At 49.2% G+C, this 20,952-nt stretch overlaps 1 protein-coding gene across 1 annotated transcript in view; it reads right to left on the reverse strand.

Annotated features, from left to right (window-relative positions):
* Xxylt1 (xyloside xylosyltransferase 1) overlaps positions 1–20,952 on the reverse strand; it is a 124,954-nt gene that overhangs the window by 90,717 nt on the left and 13,285 nt on the right. The window contains exon 2 of the mRNA XM_034515635.2: positions 4,037–4,184. Within this exon, the coding sequence (XP_034371526.1) occupies positions 4,037–4,184 (148 nt within the window). The remainder of the gene's footprint in view (positions 1–4,036; positions 4,185–20,952) is intronic.

The following is a 20,952-nucleotide window of genomic DNA, read 5'->3' on the forward strand; positions in this document are numbered from 1 at the left end:
ACACTGGCAGCTGGGGGCTCCCCAGCTTCATGAGAACCCCGAGTTCAGAGTGTTTCCTCCAGTGGAGCCTTACGAAATGGTGGTCTGAGAAATTCAAATTCTGGCTGTGTCCCACCTGCAAGGGTGACAGTCCAGACTCTGCAGCACAGTTAGCGTATCCAGATGCAGCTACAGTGGCTGAGAAGATAACCGAAGCTATTGATTGGCCCCATATCAAAGCATTTCCCAATGCATACCTAATGTAAGTTTGCTTCACTTAATTGGCAAATACCTACTGAGTGCCTACTCTATATCTGGATTGCTCTCAACACTGGGAACGTGCACAAGTTCCTGCCCTGGTGAAGCTTCCATTTGGACAGGGCAGGCAGATGGTCGCCCCACCCAAAAAAAAAAAAAAAAAAAAAAACCACCCAAAAACCAACCAACCAAACAAACAAAAAACCCAGAGCAACATATATTCCACATCGATTCCTGCCAAGAGGGATGGCGCAGCCAGGTAGAAGCACTCACCTGGGGATGAGCACTTTAACACACTACTGATGAGGCAAACTGGGTCAGGAGAGTGGAGAGAGAGGTCACAATGAAGGAAAGAGAAAAGCTGGGGTGGCTAGTGTGGGTGGTGGCAGGTACCTCAAGAAATAGAGGCTCAAAGATCAGACCGTAAAGAGTCTAAGGGACATGGCAGGCAACACAAGACAACCTGTGAGTAAGGACAGAAATCAGGAACACTGTCAGAAAACACTGCCTAGGGAGACCATTGACCCATATGGCTTCTCTTAGTGACTCCCCCAAGGTCACTAAGTTAGTGAAATGCAAGGCTCTGGCTTGCAGCTCTACCACATTCAGAGCCTGAGCTAGACAATCTGTGACACATGAGCTCCCTTTCTAGCTACTTAGACCTGCCTGGCTCAGTCCCCCTCACAGACATGGGACCTAGAAAGCAAAGGAACTCAGATACATCATGGGTTCAGCCTATAGGAACACATGTATGCAGTCCATAAGCCTCTGGGATTCTATTCCCACAGCTGGTGGGATTCAAAGTCATACACATAGCAGAAGGACATATGGGAGGGGCAGGCAGAAGACACATGTCTGTCACCATTCATTAACAAGACAGACATAGTGACTTCCTCAGCAGTACAACATCTGGGAAGTACATGTTCCTGCAGGTGAATGGCCTGAACGTGCACCAAGTGAGGCAAGCATCCCTGAGGCCTGCTAGTCCCTCCCTGGACTGTAGCTTGTTTCTACAGAAGCCACAGTTAGAGGCCTTGGCTAGAGGTGCCAGATCATTGACTACTATGGAAGTAGTTAGGAACTCACTTGTTTTTTAAGTGCTCTGTGAATTCAAAGCCAGGGTGGGGGACTGGGGAGACTCCTGACCAGCTGCTTTTGCCACAACTGGGATTTTAATCCCGTCTAGAGGTGCTTTCACAGACCCGTCACTAAGCCAGAGCTGACAGCTTCTCCTAGCCATGTCACACAGGACAGAGACACTGGTGAGCCCAAAGGAACTGATCTTCACTCCCTACAGCTCCAGTTAGGCACACATTTTATTTGTTATTGCATAAGAACAAATGGTGACAAAACTAACACATAGAAAGAAAGAGAGAAAAGCAGAGAGCAGCCACAGGTCTGTGGAGGGACAACAGTCATGAACAGCTCGCCACATATGACCTCTGGAGCAAGCAAAAGAAAAACAAGGGCTGAGAAGAATCAAAGTCAGCACGCACACCTGGCCTGCCCTTTTGTTCCTCAGGGGATACTGCAGATGTGGTTTTTATGACACTGCTTCAAGGGGACAGTTAGTGCACAGAACATGGGGTTGCTTTTCCTGGCCAGGCCATTTTACAGGGTTATAGCAGGGGAGAAGGGTGTGGGTCAGGGAAGCTTCAAGGGGCTGTGCAGGGAGATGAACTAGAACTCAGGTCTGGACACTAGAATAAAAGTGCAGAGGAGACCCGGCTCACCTAAGACCCTGCAGGTTTTCTTCCTTGTCAGGGGGGAGAGCAGCTAATTAGAAGTCTACACAGTTCCACAAAAGGTCAGACCCCCTGGGCTAGAAAGCAGCACAAAAACTACTCATGCCAGGCCACACTGGGGGCACTGGGGAGCTGACACACCTGGCTTTGTAAGGATCACCTTTGGCTTGGTAATTCCACCGTTGGGAAGACATCATGTGAAACAATCCTAAAGAAGATAATCTTTCTGCATGTAGACATCCACCATAGTGTAATTTACAATATTAAAAAGCCAACTCGATGCACTGAGCCAGCCCAGGACAGGAAACTAAATGGTAAAGTGAGCCAAGCTTCATGTAGTTAACTGACACTTGGGAAACCTTCAAAGACTGTAATTACACACAGCATGTAAGGTGTGACATTAACGGCTTTGTTGATACCATCAGTTGCTTGTGTGTTCTGGGTTGAAAGGAAATCAGCCGCATATTCTGACATACAAGAAGACTTAGAAGAATCTGAATACAAAGGGTAACTCCTACCTTGCCCAAATCTTTAAAATGCATGTCAGAGAAATAATAAAAGATAGCAGTAATTAGTGATGCTGATCTTATGTGGTGTAAAAACACAACTTTTGGGCTGGAGAGATGGCTCAGAGGTTAAGAGCACTGCCTGTTCTTCCAGAGGTCCTGAGTTCAATTCCCAGCAACCACATGGTGGGTGGCTCACAACCATCTGTAATGAGATAGTAATAACATCTATAATAACCTTCTGGCCTGCAGGCATACATGCAGACAGAGTGCTGTATTCATAATAAATAAATCAATCTTTTTAAAAAACATAACTTTTCCTATTTTATTATTGTTCTTAGATATTTTATGAATCTTTTAAAATGGAAAAAGAAGAGAAGGGTGTGACTCGAGACAAAGCACTTGCCTAGCACACATGAGGACCTGGTTATGTCCCAAGGATAAGGGAAAACAAACGTGTCTAAAGTTCTTTAGGTATATGGGGTGACCGTATGCTACAAACATTAAGGAGGGAAGACAGTTCACAGAAAGTTAACTAGTGTCTCTGGAACTCTGGTCACCAAGTGACCATGTTCATAGGGCTCTGGGAGCACAAGCTTAATCCTGCCTCCCAGGCCCCACCCACCTCACTCTCGCTTTCCTGAAGGAGGGGAAAAAAAGAATGCCCAGAAACAAAATAACCAAAACAGCAAGAAAACAGCAGTTAAACATGAACAAAGCACAATGGTAATGTCTACGATGCACACATAAACACAAAGAACAACAGTAAAAACCAACTCAGGACAGCATCCAGGATGTCTGAACTCATAGTGTCCCCCCAGAAACCGCAGGCATTCCAAACCACCTGATCAGCTGGGCCAGAAAGTAGCAATATGGCCACATTTCATGCAGCATCCAGACTTCCAGGCAGAATACAGCCCAGATGCCACAGGAAGCACGGCACTGCTGGCTTTCCTTACGACCACAGAGATTTAGTAGCTTCTTGTGATTGTTTTCAGTAAGTAGATTTTGGGTATATGCACGAATAAAATCTCTGTAAGTACATTAACATTTGGCTAAAGAACCCAAGAAAACACTGGGTATTTGGGTTAAAAGAGCTCCTTCCACTTCCTGTAGGTCCTGGACAGCCTATGTTACCTTAGTCAGAGCCATGTATACAGCTGGGAGCAGAGCAGGGGCCAGCATGTTACCTTGGATTCTAATGGAACAGGAGCCACCTCAGTACTGGGCATTCCCAGAAAACTCTCATCTGGGTCACCTGAAGGCACAGAAAGCTATCTAGAGAGGCAGGGTTCTAAACCAAATAGCCATGACTTCAAATTCTAGCTCTGCCACTTGAGTGACTACATAAGCCATAAGTAGAAGACAAAGTCTTAGTTTGTGTGTCATTCACAGGACTAGGAGATTAAGCAACGGGACAAAGCTGTACACTCTTTGGAGGCCCTTAGCCCCTGCCTCCCTCAGAAATAGGCAGTCAGCCATTCTGTATCCAGAACTGTATATAAAGCCTGACACCCCAGGGCCATTGCTCCTGGCCATCCAGGTTACCTTTGGGCATGATCTGGTGCATAGCAACTGAGAGGAAGAAGATGGAGTCGCTGTAGTAGGTCCCTGAGCCAGCACTGAAGTACTTCTGCATGGCCTCCACGACAGGGAAGAGCTTGTCTGTCAGCACAGCAACATCATGGAAGATGACCTGTAGTGGGAAGCAAGAAAACTCCAACAGTCAGCCAATCATCTCTCTCCGAGTTTCAGACACCTGACACACACTTGAGCCCAGGAGACAGAAACAGACAGGGTGGAGCTAAGAGGATGCTGGGAGTGACTGAGGGCAAAGGAAATGGGAAGGAAACTAAGGAGCAGAGCCCAGGCAGCCAGGCTGGCAAGGCTACGGTTAGGGACCAGGCAGTGGACATGTGGACATGTGGGCATGTGGGCATGTGGACATGTGGGCATGTGGACATGTGGACATGTGGACATGTGGGCATGTGGACATGTGGACATGTGGACATGTGGGCATGTGGACATGTGGATATGTGGATATGTGGACATATGGGCATGTGGACATGTGGGCATGTGGAAGGGGAGACAAGGAGTGGGCTCAGCTCGCGGGTTGCTCTCTAGTTTCAAACGTTACGACAAGAAGCCTGGCTCCCTCGCCAGCCGGAGACAGGTCAGGGTGGGCACCACCCGAGACATTCTCAAGCAGGTGAGCTCCACTTCACTTACCTTCTCGTCATCCATGACTCTGCCCAGGTTTCCCACGTGACCACACTCCCTGGCCTTCCAGAGCCTGTGGGCATTGTGCCCAGCTCTGCACCACTGGTTCCCAGCCAATGGCGTCTGCTTTTCTGCTTTTGCTCTAGATTTCTAATATTTCTTATTTCTCTGCAAACTGTATTTCTTTGAGTTCATGTTTTTGTTTCTGTCCTCAGTCTCTCTCGATTTCTAAAACATCACTGAGCTTAGTTCAGCCAGGAGTGGTAGCTCCTCCTGTGAGTTCTAACACTCAGGAGGCTGAGGCACAAAGATTACTAAGTTCAAGTCCAACCTGAGCTACAAAGTGGGTTCTAGGCCAGGCCAGTTATAGAATACAACCCTGTCTCAAAACAGCAGGAAACCCAGTGCCTTTACCACGTCAGCTCTTTTGCCCCCTAAGCCGGTTTCCAGCCACGCTGGCCAATAGAAGCTTTACTGTTTCTTGACCTGTTGCTCCCACGGTGCTACTTTCCTTCATCCCTTTCTGGCCACTCTTTTTCCTTTCTTCTGTGGCTTGCTATTTCTCAACACCAATCTCAGATTACCTCTCTCTCCCACACCTCACAGCCTCTGGCCCTGCCGTGTGGTTTCCCTCATGTGAACCTCACCCTCCTCAACATCCTCTGTTGGATATTTTCCCCAAACAGTCATTTCCCAAACACACAAATTTATATTTTTCTTCTTAGCTTCCAAACCTCCAAAGCTCACTGCCCTCATGTCCAAACCTCCCAGCATGACTGCAATGGTGGTTCTAAGTTCCCTCCCCACCTGCCTTCCTGACAGGAAAAGCTGAACCCTCACTGGCTCATCAGCCGCCCTTTATCACCTGAATCCTTATAAGTATCCACTTGCTCTTCCCATGTGTGGAACTCCCGCTCCAGCCTTCCTTCCAGCTTTCACACTACCTCCCATGATCCTCCAGGCCCCTCCTGCACCCCATCTCACATGGGACTTCACTGGCTAGGACTTTCCCCTGCCCTGTAACAGCTGGCTACATCCATGCCAGGCCATGGACACAAGTTTGTAACCTGAAGGAACAACACTCTGGGCAAGAGAGCCTGAGTCCCTTTGTGGGTGACACAGGAATGGCAACACTCACCCTTGTGGTGACACTGAGGTGACTAAGAGACTAAGGGACCCAGCTCAGGGGCAGCTAAGCTGCTCTTGTTCCTTAGCCTCACATCCTGTCCCCTGCCCTGTCCTGGCCCCTCAGTCTCTCCTCACAGATCAGGCATGACTCATGTGACAGCCTTCCCAGCACACCCGCATCACACCTCCAAACCATCACCAGGGGCTGGAATAGACAAGGCGCTAAAAGCACGGGAGGGCTCTCAAGGGCCAGACATCTCCACCTTCATTAAAGAGAGGGTGCACGTGTGTGTGCGTACACGAGTGTGTGTGTGAGGAGGTGAGCTATACATGAGGGCAGGGCCTGCCTCAGCCATAGCCAAGCCCAGAGAAGCAAAGCACTGTCGGCAGCCAGCTTACTCTGCCCCAGCCTCATGTCACCTCATGTCACCCAAGCTTTCCCAGCAACAGCCACATCCAGTCAGCATTAATAGATTTATTGAGGACAAACGGATTGTCAGTACATTAGTTCCAAGAGCTGTACTGTTTAGCCAGCTCCAGTGAATATTCCAGGTAATGAATCTTCTTTAAAAAATTAATATATTCATTTTTCATAGGCTATACTCATACAGCAGGAAGCCAGCCACAGACACCAAGTGTGAATCAAAATGCCCAGTCCCCAGAGCCGGAAGCTGGTCTGAAGACTGATCACTCCAGCACCGTCATGCCTGGACACCAGGGCCCCCAGGCCAGCCCAGGCTCCAGCCTGGCTCAGGGATGCAGAGCGCCACCTCATGAGCTACAGGAAGAACTGCCACAGAACCTAGGAACACAGGGCTGTAAAGTAGCTGCTTACTGAAGGCAGTCAGCCAGTGAGCAGGCCAGAACAGTGACTCATGCCAATGCAAAAGTGCAATTTACAGGGATGCAGACAGCAAACATCAGGTCACCACAGGTAACACACCTTAAAATTTCCAAACCTACTACTTATAAAGCATTACCCACACTCAACCTAAGATCTCCTTCCTCAAACCCTTCACACTGACTGAATCACCAGTGTGTGCCATCTCGCCTATGCAGGACAGAGCCCATTCTGAGCTCATGAAAAAATTATTGGAAGTGCCCCGCCCACAATGACTTACCAAGCATACAGCAAGACAGCTGGTTTTCTAATCAGCTTTTAATCAGCCATTTGTAAGCACTCATTAATTTCCCCTTATCAGTGATACTTAAAGGATTTTTTATAACAGTATTTCATACCAATAATTACATAGTCTTTCAGGAATGTTAACTAAATTTGTAAGTCCCTTTGCCTCCTTTTATTTTAAAAGTCTAAATTCAATAAAGACAAAGTATTCATATTCTAAGTGTCCTCAAAGAGTTTGTTATTCAAAATAAAGTATGTATGGAAGATACTCTGTGTACCAAAAGGTGCTCTAGGAAGACAATTAGAATGGACGGTTCTCAGGGTGGGCATCTGGCTTCATCTTACCATGAAAGGCATATTCTTAACACTTCCAGCCTTGGAAACTGGTACAACCAATCACAGCTGATCCTGTGCCGGGCAGGAGTAGACACTCTCCCTGGCATGGAGAGGCTAGAAGAGCCAGGCTGCAGATCCTGGAAACATTGTCTGAGGAGCTAAGGCATGCACCCCACCCCCACCCCAAGCCTTTACCTCAGAGTAAGGAAAAGTCATTTGTCACATGACAAGCCCACTGGGAACCATGCTCCTAGAGCCAAGGAGCCAGGTAATGAGCTGGCTCTGGGCACAGGAAGACATGGTTTCCAGGAAACCCTGAGGCTGCCAGAAGACCAGCAGCTCCTGCAACTGCAGGCAGCTGGGCCAGTCAGGCAGGGGCAGGATTGTGGGAGACCATCCTCAACCACAGGAGAGAAGAACACTGCCAGTACAATCATCTCTGGTGCAGGGACAGCATCCATCTCCCACAGGAAGGACAAATATGTCTCCACTGTCCACAGGGTTCATATCCGGCATGGAAGGATGCTGCAGCAACATCCAGACTCAGCCAACAAGCCCACCGTCAACAGAACTGTCCACCAATGGGGACAAGCAAACATCCCTGCCCTAGTTTGCTTCTTGTTGCTGAGATGACACATGACCAAAAGCTATGTGGGGGGGAAAGTTATCTTCATCTTACAAGTTATAGTTCATCATCAAGGGAAACCAAGGCAGGAACAACCACAGGAGAACGTCCGTTTCTGGCTTGCTCACCATGGGCTGCTCTGCTGCATCTCTTGTACAGCCCAGGCCCACAGCCCCCTCGGTACTTTCCATAATGGGCTAGGACCTCCTGTATCAACTACCAATCAAGAAAATGCTTCCACAGACATGCCATCAGCCAACCGAATGGAGGCAATTCCTTAATTGAGATTCATTCTCAACAGGTACCTATAGGTTTGTGTTAAGTTGATTAAAAACAAAAACAAAAACTAACCAATGCAATCCCAAATCATTACCATGTCATGGGCGCAAGTCTGGGCTAGAATTCCTCCAGGGATATGAGATCAACACCTCCAGAGACTCAAGAGACGTAAGTATCATTAGTAAATCACAGTCCTGGCTTCAATGGCATGATGCTCTAGGTGCCAACTACCTGGGGCAACCTTCACGCATCTGAGGTAAGGCACACAGTAGTCCCTGAGGAGTACAGACCATATCACTGCCACTTTCAGTACAGCTAGAATGCTTTTCCATGCAGAATCTCCAGACATGAGATATCTCTAGATATCAGAGCTACCTGGCCCTTCAGTGTCCCAGCTGAACTGAAAGAAATCACAGATGCCATCCTACATATTTAGCCACTTAACTTTGCCAGGCACAACCCAGAGCTGAGGACTTATATGGAGGAGTCCTGGGGTTATTGACCACCAATCTAGTCAAATCAGTGAGTCTGGCTTCAGTGACAAACCTTGTCTAAAAACAAGGTGAAGTGACCGAGGAAAACACCTGACAGCAACCTTGGGTCTTCACACACATGCAGACATACATGCATATGCCCATGTCTGTCTGTCTGTCTGTCTGTCTGTCTGTCTGTCTGTCTCTCTCTCTCTCTCTCTCTCTCTCTCTCTCTCACACACACACAGAGCAAGAGAGACAAAGACAGAGAGAGACAGAGAGAGAACCAACCCATAAAGAGGTCTTAATGGATCATGAAGAGTCACTAAAAGGGACATGTGCCTCACACTGGGAAATGACCTTTCTCCAGCCCACTCCCTGCTGACAGCCTCCCCATTAAGGCCATCTGGGAGGACAGGAAATAGCAGGTAGGCCTTTCCTGGTAACAAGCACTAGACACTTCCCAAAGAGGGGCTGCTCTCCCTCTCTCTGGGTGTTAACCTCTCCTATGGAGAAATAAGCACCTACTCACCTGAGGTGGGCACCAACAACAGACCAAGGTTGATCTGACCCAAGCCCAGCTCAACCAATGAATCACTGCGCTTACTGACAAGAGCATGGCGAGGACTACAGGAGTATGGGGACCATAAAGCAGCCAGTATGAAGACTTCCTATAGCTGCATAAATGGAGTCATGTAAGCATAATGTTTGTGTACTGTTAAAGATTATCCTTGTGTTATTCAAACGCTGATTTCTCTGCCCTCATACCTTCTTACAATACAGACCTGGCATTATAATGCTTATTCCAAATATCTCCTGTTTGAAGTTTGTATAAATAATGCTTACCATTTATTCTCTGCCTTGTCAATAAAAGCTGATCAGCCAATGACTGGGCAGAAGAGAGAATACGGTGGGACTTCTGACAACTAGTTAAGGGGAATAGAGACAAAAGTCGGGTGGGGGGGATTCAGTCACGAGGAGGTTGAGAGGAACAGCGAAGGAAAATACATCTAAAGCCCAGAGAGCCAGACCAATACTAAAATGCAAGTATCTCGGGGATTTTGGCTGCAAGGCTCAAAGGATTAAATAAATCACTGATTGCCCAGGTACTGTGTTTGACCAAATAAACCTATCTCATTCATTTGAGAGCTAGCCGGAAGTAGAGAAAAACTAGACACTTTTAAAATCACCATCAGAGAGTCCCTTTCCAGTCAGCTTTCCACACTGTACTGTTTGTTATAGACTAACAAACACTTTCCCAAACCATGAGCCACTGTGGCAGAAGTACCCACAGCTGGAGGGAGATGCCAGGGAGTGGCTAAATCTCAGGTCAGAGTCTAGGAACCCTCCCCAACCCCTACTTCTATAAGGGAATGTCAACAAGCCTGACCTCGAGGGTCACTTGCAGGTAGTCACAGCTGTTTCTGGTGGAGATGGTAAGAGGCGGCATGGTGGTGGGGGAGGGGGGACAGCAGCATTCTACACTAAGGGTAGGTCCTCCACTAGCATTCAGGCCCAGAGACACTCTTCAGGACAAATGGGAGAATAAGTACAACACAATGAGTAGTTCTGAGGGTTGTAGGTGAGGAGGAGGTGGGCTCCAACATGGTCTGGTATCCACGCAAGGCTAGCCAGTTTCACAAATACATCACTAAACTGTGAGAACCCAGTAATGAATTCCAACAAGAGCTGGAGGAAAACTCATCGATCTACATGACGAATGTGATGCCTATTTCTCTGCAGGAAAGACAAATGTGCTAACAAACTTTCAATTCTACAGACATGACAAGCATCTGCATACTGCAGGGTCTTTGCACTGGTTATCTCTTCTAGATCTTTCTTTCCATTTAGGTACCAAGGCACATGGTAAGATCTCATCTCTCACTACAAAATGTAGCTACGAGCTCCAGCCCAGTAACACAGATGCACCACACACATTCACACACCAGATACACCATTAGCACATGCTAAGGCTTGGGCCACCACATTAGCAGCTTCAGTGTGGTCTATAACACCTACCACCAGCTGACACAGCATGTTTTGACATGTTTAGTCAGTCATTCTCTGCCTGTCCCCAGCTCTTGGCGGGGCTGTGAAGAAAAGGCAGGACCTTGTCTGTCCACTATTCACTGCTGTAGGTGCACCTGTCAGCAGAGTGTAGGCCGCCAACCTTATGCGGCTGAATAAAACGGCACCGCAGAGTTGACACGGCTGACTAAAACAACGCTGCTCCGCTTCAACTCTGCGGGCCAAGGGTGCACATTTGCGCATGCCAGCCGCTCTGAGGCGGCAATCCAAGATGGCGCCTGTCTAGGCTCTGGTAGGAACTACCAGAGGCCTGCGCATGCGCAGTTCAATTTGGCTCCAGCCCCTCCCAAACGGGGCATGCAAATGAGGTACCACTAGGGTACCACGAACCTGACCAATCACCCCCTCCCGGGCAGGGTATGCTAATGAGCATGCTAATGAGGCATTGCAAATTGACCAATCAGACACCTCCATGCGCTTTGCCACGCCCAGGGCTGGGGGTATATAAGCAGCCCGTTCTGGGCATTCACAGCAGTCTCCCCAAGAAATCTAAAAGCGCGCTTCCAATAAAGGCTGTTGAGAAGGATCCGGTTTGTCATGTCTTCCTTGCTGGACAAGCGGGGCGTGACAGCAAAGCACACCAAGGCCCTGGGACTCAGCAACTGCTGAGAATCTACTGAAATTGCAGGGAAGAAGAGCGAAGTAGGCGGAAGTCACCAGTCCAGAAGGGGGCCTGCTCCCAGGGGAACCCAAGTAGTCCAGGAATCCCCCTGGCCCTGAAAGTACCTAAGGAACAGACATTTCTAGTTCACAGGACTTATTCTAAACCTGTAGGAACACAGTCCTTCTTTTACCTTTAACCTACTAGTTAGGTGTTACAAATCTTACATCCAACCTGGAGCCGCTTCACAGTAACTGTGCCTGGTTCTTAAAGGTTACTTCTGAAGTTATGTCAGAAGTGTTTCCTTAAATGAAGTCTTCCTAGACCAGGGAGTGACAACAGATCTGGGAGTGACAGACAGAGAGATCGAGAGATCACTGATCTCTTGGTTTTTGATCTCTAAAGAGTCCCCACACCAGCACCAGTCATGCACCAGTGTATGCTGCCCTCTCCAGTAACTTTAACTTTGGAAAGAAAGACCTCTTGGGATAAGAGAACAAAGCTCTGCCTTTGTTAGTTTTAAATAGAAAAGGTAAAAGTGAGATCTTCTGAGAAAAGAAACATTGCACTGTGAGTATTCCCCAAGGCCCCGTGTGACTTTTACCACTTTTGCAAGATGTCCTTCATGAATGGAAGTCAGCCTGACAGAAGTGCAAGCAGACAGAGAGGAATCAGAGCCTACCCATCTAATTCCTAAAGGCATTTCAAAGAGCCTTCTCATGGCCCGCTTGGCTTACAGTTCAGAAGTTGAGAGCCCTGTCCCTGGTCCTGTGTCCACCAGGACAGCCCCCTGAGAGAGCCCTGGCCCTGTTCCTCACTGTGTCCACCGGGACAGCCCCCATGTGAGAGCCCTGGCCCTGTTCCTCACTGTGTCCACCAGGAAAGCACCCCTGTGAGAGCCCTGGCCCTGTTCCTCACTGTGTCCACCAGGACAGCACCCCTGTGAGAGCCCTGGCCCTGGTCCTCACTGTGTCCACCGGGATAGGCCCCTGCCTGGCCCTCCATCCACTTGTACTCACACGTGTGCACCATCCATCACTCCAAGGTAATTCCTGTAAGAATTTCAACATTTTAGCTTTTATCACCATTGAAGTTTTATCCTCAAACTCAGAAACCTCTTTTTGACAGAGGTAAGGAGAAATACAACCCAAATGAGATGGGCCTCAGGGAGAGTGTAATGGAAGTAATGGAAGGTGAAACCAGCACCAGGGGACCCATGCCTCCAGCACGCCTGCCAGCTTCAACCACTGACCCAGGGAGTCTTCAGCTTCAGTAGGCACAGGCTCTCACGAGGGCCTGGCTAGCCTATAAATGGTGTGCGCTGACCCCAGGGAGTCAGAATCAGGATCTGGAATGAGGCTGGGGGTATTGTTCAGGGACCCCAGTCACCTTGAGAAGGAAGTGGCAGCTGAGCCGCTCTGCTTGATGCCATGCACAGACAAACTCAGCTCCAGAAATCACCCTGCAGAAAGGCAACTGACAGGTGCTAGAGTCCCCAAAGTCACTGAACAAGGTGTCAAAAAGGTCCAGAAAGCAATTCCTGTGGGGAGCAGGTATAGGCTGCTGACCAGTACCGGCACCCTGCACCTAGCTGTGAGGTCACATCCTTCCCTCTGCTCACTGCCACCTCTCAGGGAGGCTCCTCTGCCTGCCCAGTTAGCACTCAGTCGAAAGGGCTCCTCACTCCTGATCCTTCCTCCTGCTAACCTCCTGCATCACTTCCTGACCTGTCGGCACCCTGGACAGCTCACTCATCTGCTTTTCCTAGAACAGTCATAAAATAAAAACTAGCCCTTTAGAGCCCCTACCTTCTTCACTTCTCTCAGCAGCAATGTGGACAGCTTCAGTAGCTCCTTAAATCTTCTCACAGAATGTTAAGCTCCACTAGGGCAGGCCACTGTCTTCGTCTGTCTGCCTCTTCCCTGCTCTGAGGAACCCAAGCTCCTTGACAGTACCTGGCACACACAGAGCCCACAGCAAACATGGGCTGCTGAGTTTCAGAGAGCAGAAAATCAGGCATAGCTGCACACTGATCCTCTGTTTCAAGGCTGGCTGCAGCCCCAGGCTTCCCTCCATCATTATAAACCGAATTCACCTAATGACACAGGACTCTGAGCACATCTCTCAAGCTACAGGAAAGCAGACCATTTAGCTGAGCACAGGTGCTTTGTAGCTTAGGGAGGCGACAGCAGGTCACAGGGAGCCCTAGATACTGCCTCTGTCAAGCCAGGTTTCCCCGAGACCAGCTAGCCTCTGAAGGCTCATCCCTAGAAGCCGTGGCTAAATGTAATGGCAAGAGGCAGCATGTACACAGCATGTCTGAGCCTTTGTTAGGGGGGAAAACAAGAGTTCTGTAGTTAGCTCAGCAAGGGACTTGGCATGGTGTCACCCTTCAGAAATGAACCTTACTAGGAGAGAAGGCTGGTGGTCAGAGAAGCTATCCCAGGGAAGTATTAAAGACAGAGTCAGTCATTCATCAGGGGCAATATGACAGAGCCTTCAAGGAAAAAAGCTTTTCCTTTAAGACCTGTTCCTGTGTTGACCACCATGACCCAAAGCAACTAGGGAAGCAAGGGTTTATTTCATCTTAAGGCTTCCAGGCCACCCTGAAAACAAGCAGGAAATCCAGGCAGGAACTGAAGCACAGACTGTGGAAGAAGACAGCTTTCCTGGCTGGCTCACCAAGACTTGCTCACCTGCTTTCTTGTAAGTTATGTTAACTCAGGGCCATCTGCACCTCCCACAGAAGGCTAGGCCCTCCCACATCAACTCACATCATTAACCAAGAATAAGCCCCACAGAATTGCCCTAGGAGTCAATCTGAGGGAGGCAATTCTCTTTCCAGCTTGTGTTTAGTTGACAGCACAGAGGCATGGCCTGATTTCTTCAGGCTATAGGATCAGGCTGCTTAACTAGCATCTTAAAGGGGAGGCCTGTAAGTGAACACCACCTTAAAGGGGAGGTCCTTGAGTTAACACCACCAATTTAATCCTCTGGATTCAGACAGGAAACTAGACCCAGTAAGTGGGCAGAATTACAGGCTGTCACAAGAGGAGCCAAGGCCAGGCCCGGACCTTCACATCCAGCTCTGGGAAGTGAACAGATAAGGCCCAAGTAAAAGGCTATCCCCACTGAGACCCTTCTCTCAGACACTGAAAAGTGGAGAAAATTACACAAACTTTCTACCCAAAACCTGCCAGTCGTCATGAACAGCTGCCTCCTACGTACGCTCAAGTAAGGTTTGGTATGGCAAGGTGAGAGCCACCTGGCCGTCTTCTAGAGGGAATGGGTAAAGCGAGGTCTGCCCATAATAAAACACTACAGAGCAGCTGAAATGACCAATGAGATCCACATGTATCCACAGCAGCAGTAAATTTCAACACCATCATGTTGAGGGAAAACCAAGGTATCTATAACTGCTTAGTAACACAAAGCGCAACATCCTAGTTTGTTCTCTATTGCAGTGATAAATGCCATGACCAGAAGCAGCCTGGGATGAGAAGGGTTAATTTCACTTCCCTTCTACACCAGCATCGTCCCATGGAGCCAGGGCAGGTGCTAGGGGCAGGAGCTGAGGCTCATCTTTATGGACTTGCTTTTCTCTGGCTGGCTCAGCTGCCTTTTTTAGACACACCAAACCACTTGCCCAGGCTGGCACCACCAGCTAGAAAGGGCCAGGACCTTTCCCTTCAATGTTAATCAAGACGACATCCCTGTGGACTTGCCTACAGGCCAATCGGATAGAGGCATTATCTCTACTGAAATCCCCTCTTCCCAGAAAACTCTATTTTGTGTCAAGCTGACATAAAAACTGACCAGCACACACAATAAATATATACCACATATGTAGATGTGAAATGAAAATAAGAGTAAAAACAAATCCACAAGACACCCAACCTCTTTCTTATCTAGGACAAGGACTACCCTAAGGGAGCAGGCTGGAAGACACACATTCACCACAGCTGCATTTTACTTCTGAGAAAAAGAATCTGACTCAGGTACAGCAAATGTCAGCGCCTTACAGCAGGGCTCCCTCAGCATCTGGGCACATGTTCACTGGCATCATTCCCCACGTCACAGCTGAGCTCTGCCTGGCTGGGGCTCCCAACAAAGGTGAGCCGAGAGAGCCCGTGTGGATCAGGCCTATCTGAAGCCTAATACATCCTGAAATCCTGTCTCAAAAACTTACAGAACAGCTTATAAAATAAAGGTGACAGCATAACACATTCGTGAACAGTGTGAAACAGACAACGAGATCAGAAGCACCATGGCCCTGCACCATGACATACAGGTCCCATAAGTGAAGTGAACGGATTAGCCCCATCCCCACTCCCACCCCCAGCCACACCAAAATGATACCAGCAAGTGACAAAGGGGGCATAGGAAAGCGAGGCAGGTTTTGAGAACATGCCTTTTGCTTCCTCCCCTCTGGAGAGGCAGATCAAGAAGGCTCTCGGGGTCCACTGCCCACCTCTCTAGGTGCCCCCTCATATCCTCACCGCCCTTTCTCCCCCCCGGGCCTTCGGCCAAGCCTCACAGCAGAACATTCTCACGGGCCAGCAAGCTGTTCTCTCATACTTCCGGGTGTAACAAATCCCTTCAGAGTTGTGTGAATCAAGCCCAGATGCTGCATGTGGGAAACCAGCATTTGTAGAAACAAGGAGGTCAAAAAGCAAGAGCTTCCAACTTTGACAGAAGAAACCATTTTGTTTTGTTTGCTCTAAGTCTTCCAGCTCTGAGAGAGCCCCGAGAGTGAACAGTTCCATGGCTGGTGCTTCTGCTCAAAGCCAAGATTCTCTGAGCCTGGAGGACCAGAAAGGAGACAAAACCAACCAGCTTCAAGTCCTTGGCAATGACTGCTCACGAAACTTAACTCACCATTTGGCTATTTCTACTTTGTTGGGGTCCAAAGGCCCCAGCCAGGTTGAGTTTTCAGTTGTGACAGTAGAGGAAAATGGTGTCCTTCAAGATGTCCCAGTGATTCCAAGGACAAGCTCTACCCAGGAAGCAGAGATAGGCCACAGGGTGGACAGTGCCCATACACAGTGCTGGACTATGTAGTGTTACCCAGGACTTCCCACCTTCCATGAACTCCCAACAAACACTCCCACAGGGAAGCCCTGGTAGATGATGGGGACCCAGAACTCTGGCTCAGCACACACGTCAGCAGTGACCAGCCCCACCAATGACTAGGGAGCAAAGCCCACTGCACACTACCATCTGTTAGGCATCTCTTACAATAAGGAGTCATCTCCTAAAACAACCAGCGTCTCACCTCCCTAGCACCTTCTCACCTGCTCCAGAGCCACATCCGGCACCTTCAAACTTGTCCCTCTTGGTTCCACTGACAAACCTGTGGACTCAGATGGGCCCTGGGCTCAGGCAGTGTACCATTCTTATTTAGCAGGGACACTAACTGAACATAGCATGTGGCTCAGGCTTTCTCTGCACACACGGCCAGGCTTAGGCATTGTACCTGCTATGGAGCTCAGCTGATGAGAACAAGTGGCAACCTGGTGAGCAAGGCCCTGTGAAGGCATGCCAGAGACAAGTATGGCTTCCCCAACAAAGGACATGGTCTTTAGAGACCTCTCAGGAAACACAGTAGCCTTACCTATAGGCCCTACCAGACACCAACTGGGGGCTGGACATGCACGGGTCCTTTTCCCACATGCATTCACTTGATCCATGTGTCCCTTGTGCAGCCAAGGAAGTCACTCAGAGAAGAAAAATAACTACCTATGGCCCCTTGAAGATGAGGGACACTCAGAAGCTGAACCGCACCCACCTGTACCAACACCAGCGTCGTTCAGCAAACCCATGCCACTCCTACATGAGGCCACACAGGAGGGACAGAGAAGCCAACGTGATCTCCCCCCAGGTTCTCCCCATCTGGCCCTCTCCCGGTGTGGCAGGCAGGGAGACAGTAGGGTAACAGCAGCATCACAGGCATCTTGAATCCACAGGGTCGTGTGGATGTTCCAGGCAGGTGTTTGAGCTGGATAGAAGCCAGGTGCCCTAATTTCACTCCTGTTGCTGTGGTAAAATAACCTGAAAACCCCAGTTTGGGAGAGAAAGGGTATTTGACCTCACAAGTCCAGGTTACAGTCCACCGCAGCAGGGCAACAGACGTGCCAGGACCACAGCTGATCGATCACATCACAGCCACAGGCAAGAGCAGAAAAAATGAGTGCATGTCTGGGGCACTGCACTATCAAACCCTCCAGTTCCTCATCCAGCACCTGGGGCTCGTAAATTAATTGGTTACCCCAAAGGGTGTGGGTCCCCATGCCTCCAGCTCTGCCACTCGCACACACAGTTGCAACTCTCCTTAGCAAATGCCCCATAGTACTGGCATCTCCATCTCCTAGGGTTTCTACTAAGGCTTCATGTCCCAGCTTCACGAAATGGCCTTTCAGGGCCGCCCCACAGGAGCACTAACCTGCCACATGGTTCCTAGGCTTGGCTGCTCTCCATGACCCCCTCAATCTTGAGTCTTTCATGTCTTCCAAACCAGTACACTGTGAAGGACACTTACGATGCTGGCAGCTCTCACCAGCGTGAGACATTGCCTAGCCTCCTTGGCTACAGCCATATCAATTCCTGTGTGGATCCCGAAGAAAGACTACCTACCAGCAGGGCAGAAGGCTCCATCAATCAGGGCTGCTTCCTCAGACCCAGCCTAAATACCATCTGACCTCTGCCAAGCAAATCAGTCCATTATCTTTAAACTTAACTTCCCTTGACTCTCAGAACATGAGCCAAATGGAGATAGGTTCCTGGTCAAACAGCATACAGTGGCCCCAGCCCCGTTCCCAATAGTCCTTGCTCCCATCCAAAACCTTATGAGCTGGACCCCAGTGATATGTTTCTCTCAACCTTCCAAGTTCCCCACTAGAATGGCTCACTAAGCTCTGCTCCCAGCTTCCAGTGGCTTTCCTAGCCCAATGTACCAAATGTCTCCATGTCACCCCTGCCCCAAACAGTTCAGGATTTAAAGCCACATGATCAGATTCATCACCCCTCAGTGCTAACTTCTGTACCAGTTCATCTCTATTGCTGTGATAAAATACCCTGACTTCAACTCACAATTTCAGGTTACAGTCTCCACCACAGCAGGGACGCCATGATGCCGGGACTTCACACAGCTAGTCACACCTGGTCAACAGCAGAGAAAGATGCCTTCATGCTACTCAGGTTTTTAAAAGCTATTTTTAAAATGTGTGTGTATCTGTGAGAGTGCATGCTGTGTGTTCAGGTGCCCATGGAGGCCAGAAGCCAGTGTCAGAGCTAAGAATTACAGGTCACTGATGTGGGTACTGGGAACTGAACCTAGGTCTTCTGAAAGAGCAACTGCTGAACCCTCTCTCCAGCCCCACCTTCTCCATATTAATACAGTCCAGGACCCAAACCCAGGTAGCAGTGCCACCCACAGTGGGCTGGTTCCCATATCAGTTAATGTAATCGAGCTTATCCCCCACAGTTATACCCAGAGGCCAGTCAGATCTGGACAATCCCTCACCAAGACTCCCTTCCCCAGGTAGTACCAGATTGTCTTGACAATGTGACCATCACACCATCAGAGAAAGAAAAATGTAGAACAGTTTCTGGGTGCCATGTGATTCAGCTCACCAGGCCCAGAGACTATGGACACAGGCACAACTGGACTGCAGAGCCAGGCAGGACTGGACGGGAGGTAGCAGTGGTCCACACCGACTCTCCACCTCAGGTCCCACAGAGGCCCAGAGCCAGGCAAAAGGCATCAGAGCTCGGATTGGGAAAAGGACAGAATGTTTGAGCCTGCACCTGAGGCAGCCCCAAGGGTGCCACTCCAGGGGCACACGTCACAGCTGTCACTGCACACAGAACACATGTAGAACGACCACAGGAAAGTGAGATTAAGCAAATGCATCCTGCAGGAAAGAAAGCTGAAGATGTAAAGATAAGAACCATCCAGAACTCTGGGAACAAACCAAAGAGAGTGTGGGCAGGGAGGCAGGGAACCCACGCAGTCCTGGGTCCTCTTGTCTAACTGTGTGATTACTGTGATTTGAATAACAGTGGCTCCTATAGCCTCATGTCTGAATGCTTGGTCCCTAGCTGGTAGAACTGTCTGGGAAGGATTAGGAGGGATGTGGTCTTGTTGGAGTTTCCAGTGAAATCACTGGGAATGTGCTCTGAGGTTTCAAAAGACTGCCTGATTCCCATGTACTGCCCCCAGGAACAAACCATAGAGAAGGTGGGCAGGGGGACATGAACAGACAGACAGACAGACAGACACACACACACACAGACACACACACACACACACCTCCTATTTGCTGATCAAGAAGTGAGCTCTCAGCTGTTCCTACCTCCATGCCTTTGTTCTGCCCTCTTGGGCTCTAAGCCTCTGAAACGGTAAATGCTTTCTTTTGTAAGTTAACTTGGTCACGGTGTTTTTATCACAGCAATAGGAAAACAACTACAAGTGCCTTATGTAAGCCACTCGGCTCTTCCTGGGCCCCAGTTTCCTCATAGGTAACTTGAAGGCATTAGACTTCTTCCAACCCAGACTTCCTGTGACCTGCTGCCATGAAAAAGCAGGAGGCGGTGCCCCACTCTAGAGTCTATAGGATGTACTGAAAAGAGGCCTCTGCCAGCTCCACAGCACACAGGCTGGAGCAGGAAGGAGGGCGCCATGCCTGAGCTCTGGGATCCAGTGCCTGCTTTTCATAAATTACTTGAAAACTCTTGACCAACTGGTGAGGGGACAAGGTTACATGTAAGTCCCCTGAACAATACACAGAGCACCCTGGTCACCATTCCACTAGGGCTCCAGATCTCAGAGAGCAATCCCTGCTTCAGAAGGATAAGAAGGAGTCACCCAAATCAGCAGCCATTAAGGAAAGATACAGTGTTCAAAGGTTGGAAGGGCAGGGGTCCAGTCCAGCTCGGTTGCTCACTGGCATTTGGCTCATGAACCTGCCCTGGGCCAGCGGCAGCTGTAAACTTTTGAAGAGAGAACATTTCCACACTAAGCATTCTGCAGACCAAGGGCAAGACCAAGGTAGGCTCCAACATGATTCCTGTTCCTCAGGAGCTTTCAACTGAGGCAACTGTTGTCATCCTTGCAGAGAAAGCTGGGGAGACTCCATTCCCCTCATCTCCTCAAAAGTGAGGCCAGGAAATCAACCAAAATCTCCCAGCAAAGAAGACTCTGAGGCTCATTCCAGGAAGAGCTGAACAATGGCCTCTTCCCCTCATCTCCTAGCCTCTGTTCAGAACAAATTCTAGAACTTGTGCTTGCGACTTCCTGTACCCATTTTAGACCCACCAGTAAGAGAACTGTTCATGTGACTCAGGGCTAGAAAGTCCCCACCCTTCTGCCACGGTCTGTATAAAGGGCCTCCCCGATGCCCAAATAGAGAACATGCTAGTCAGCCTGTGGCGTTACAGGAAAACAACAGAACGTTTAAGCAGAGACTCAGTGGGAGTTCCGTGTGAGAGTGTGTACAGGCAGCAGAGGCCAGATTCGCACCTGAAGTCATCCACACCGCCAGCCTGACTGGCAACCAAGGGACACTCCTATCTCCCAGCACTAGAGTT

Source organism: Arvicanthis niloticus, chromosome 12, assembly GCF_011762505.2.
Source record: "Arvicanthis niloticus isolate mArvNil1 chromosome 12, mArvNil1.pat.X, whole genome shotgun sequence".
Taxonomy (NCBI): Eukaryota; Metazoa; Chordata; class Mammalia; order Rodentia; family Muridae; genus Arvicanthis; species Arvicanthis niloticus.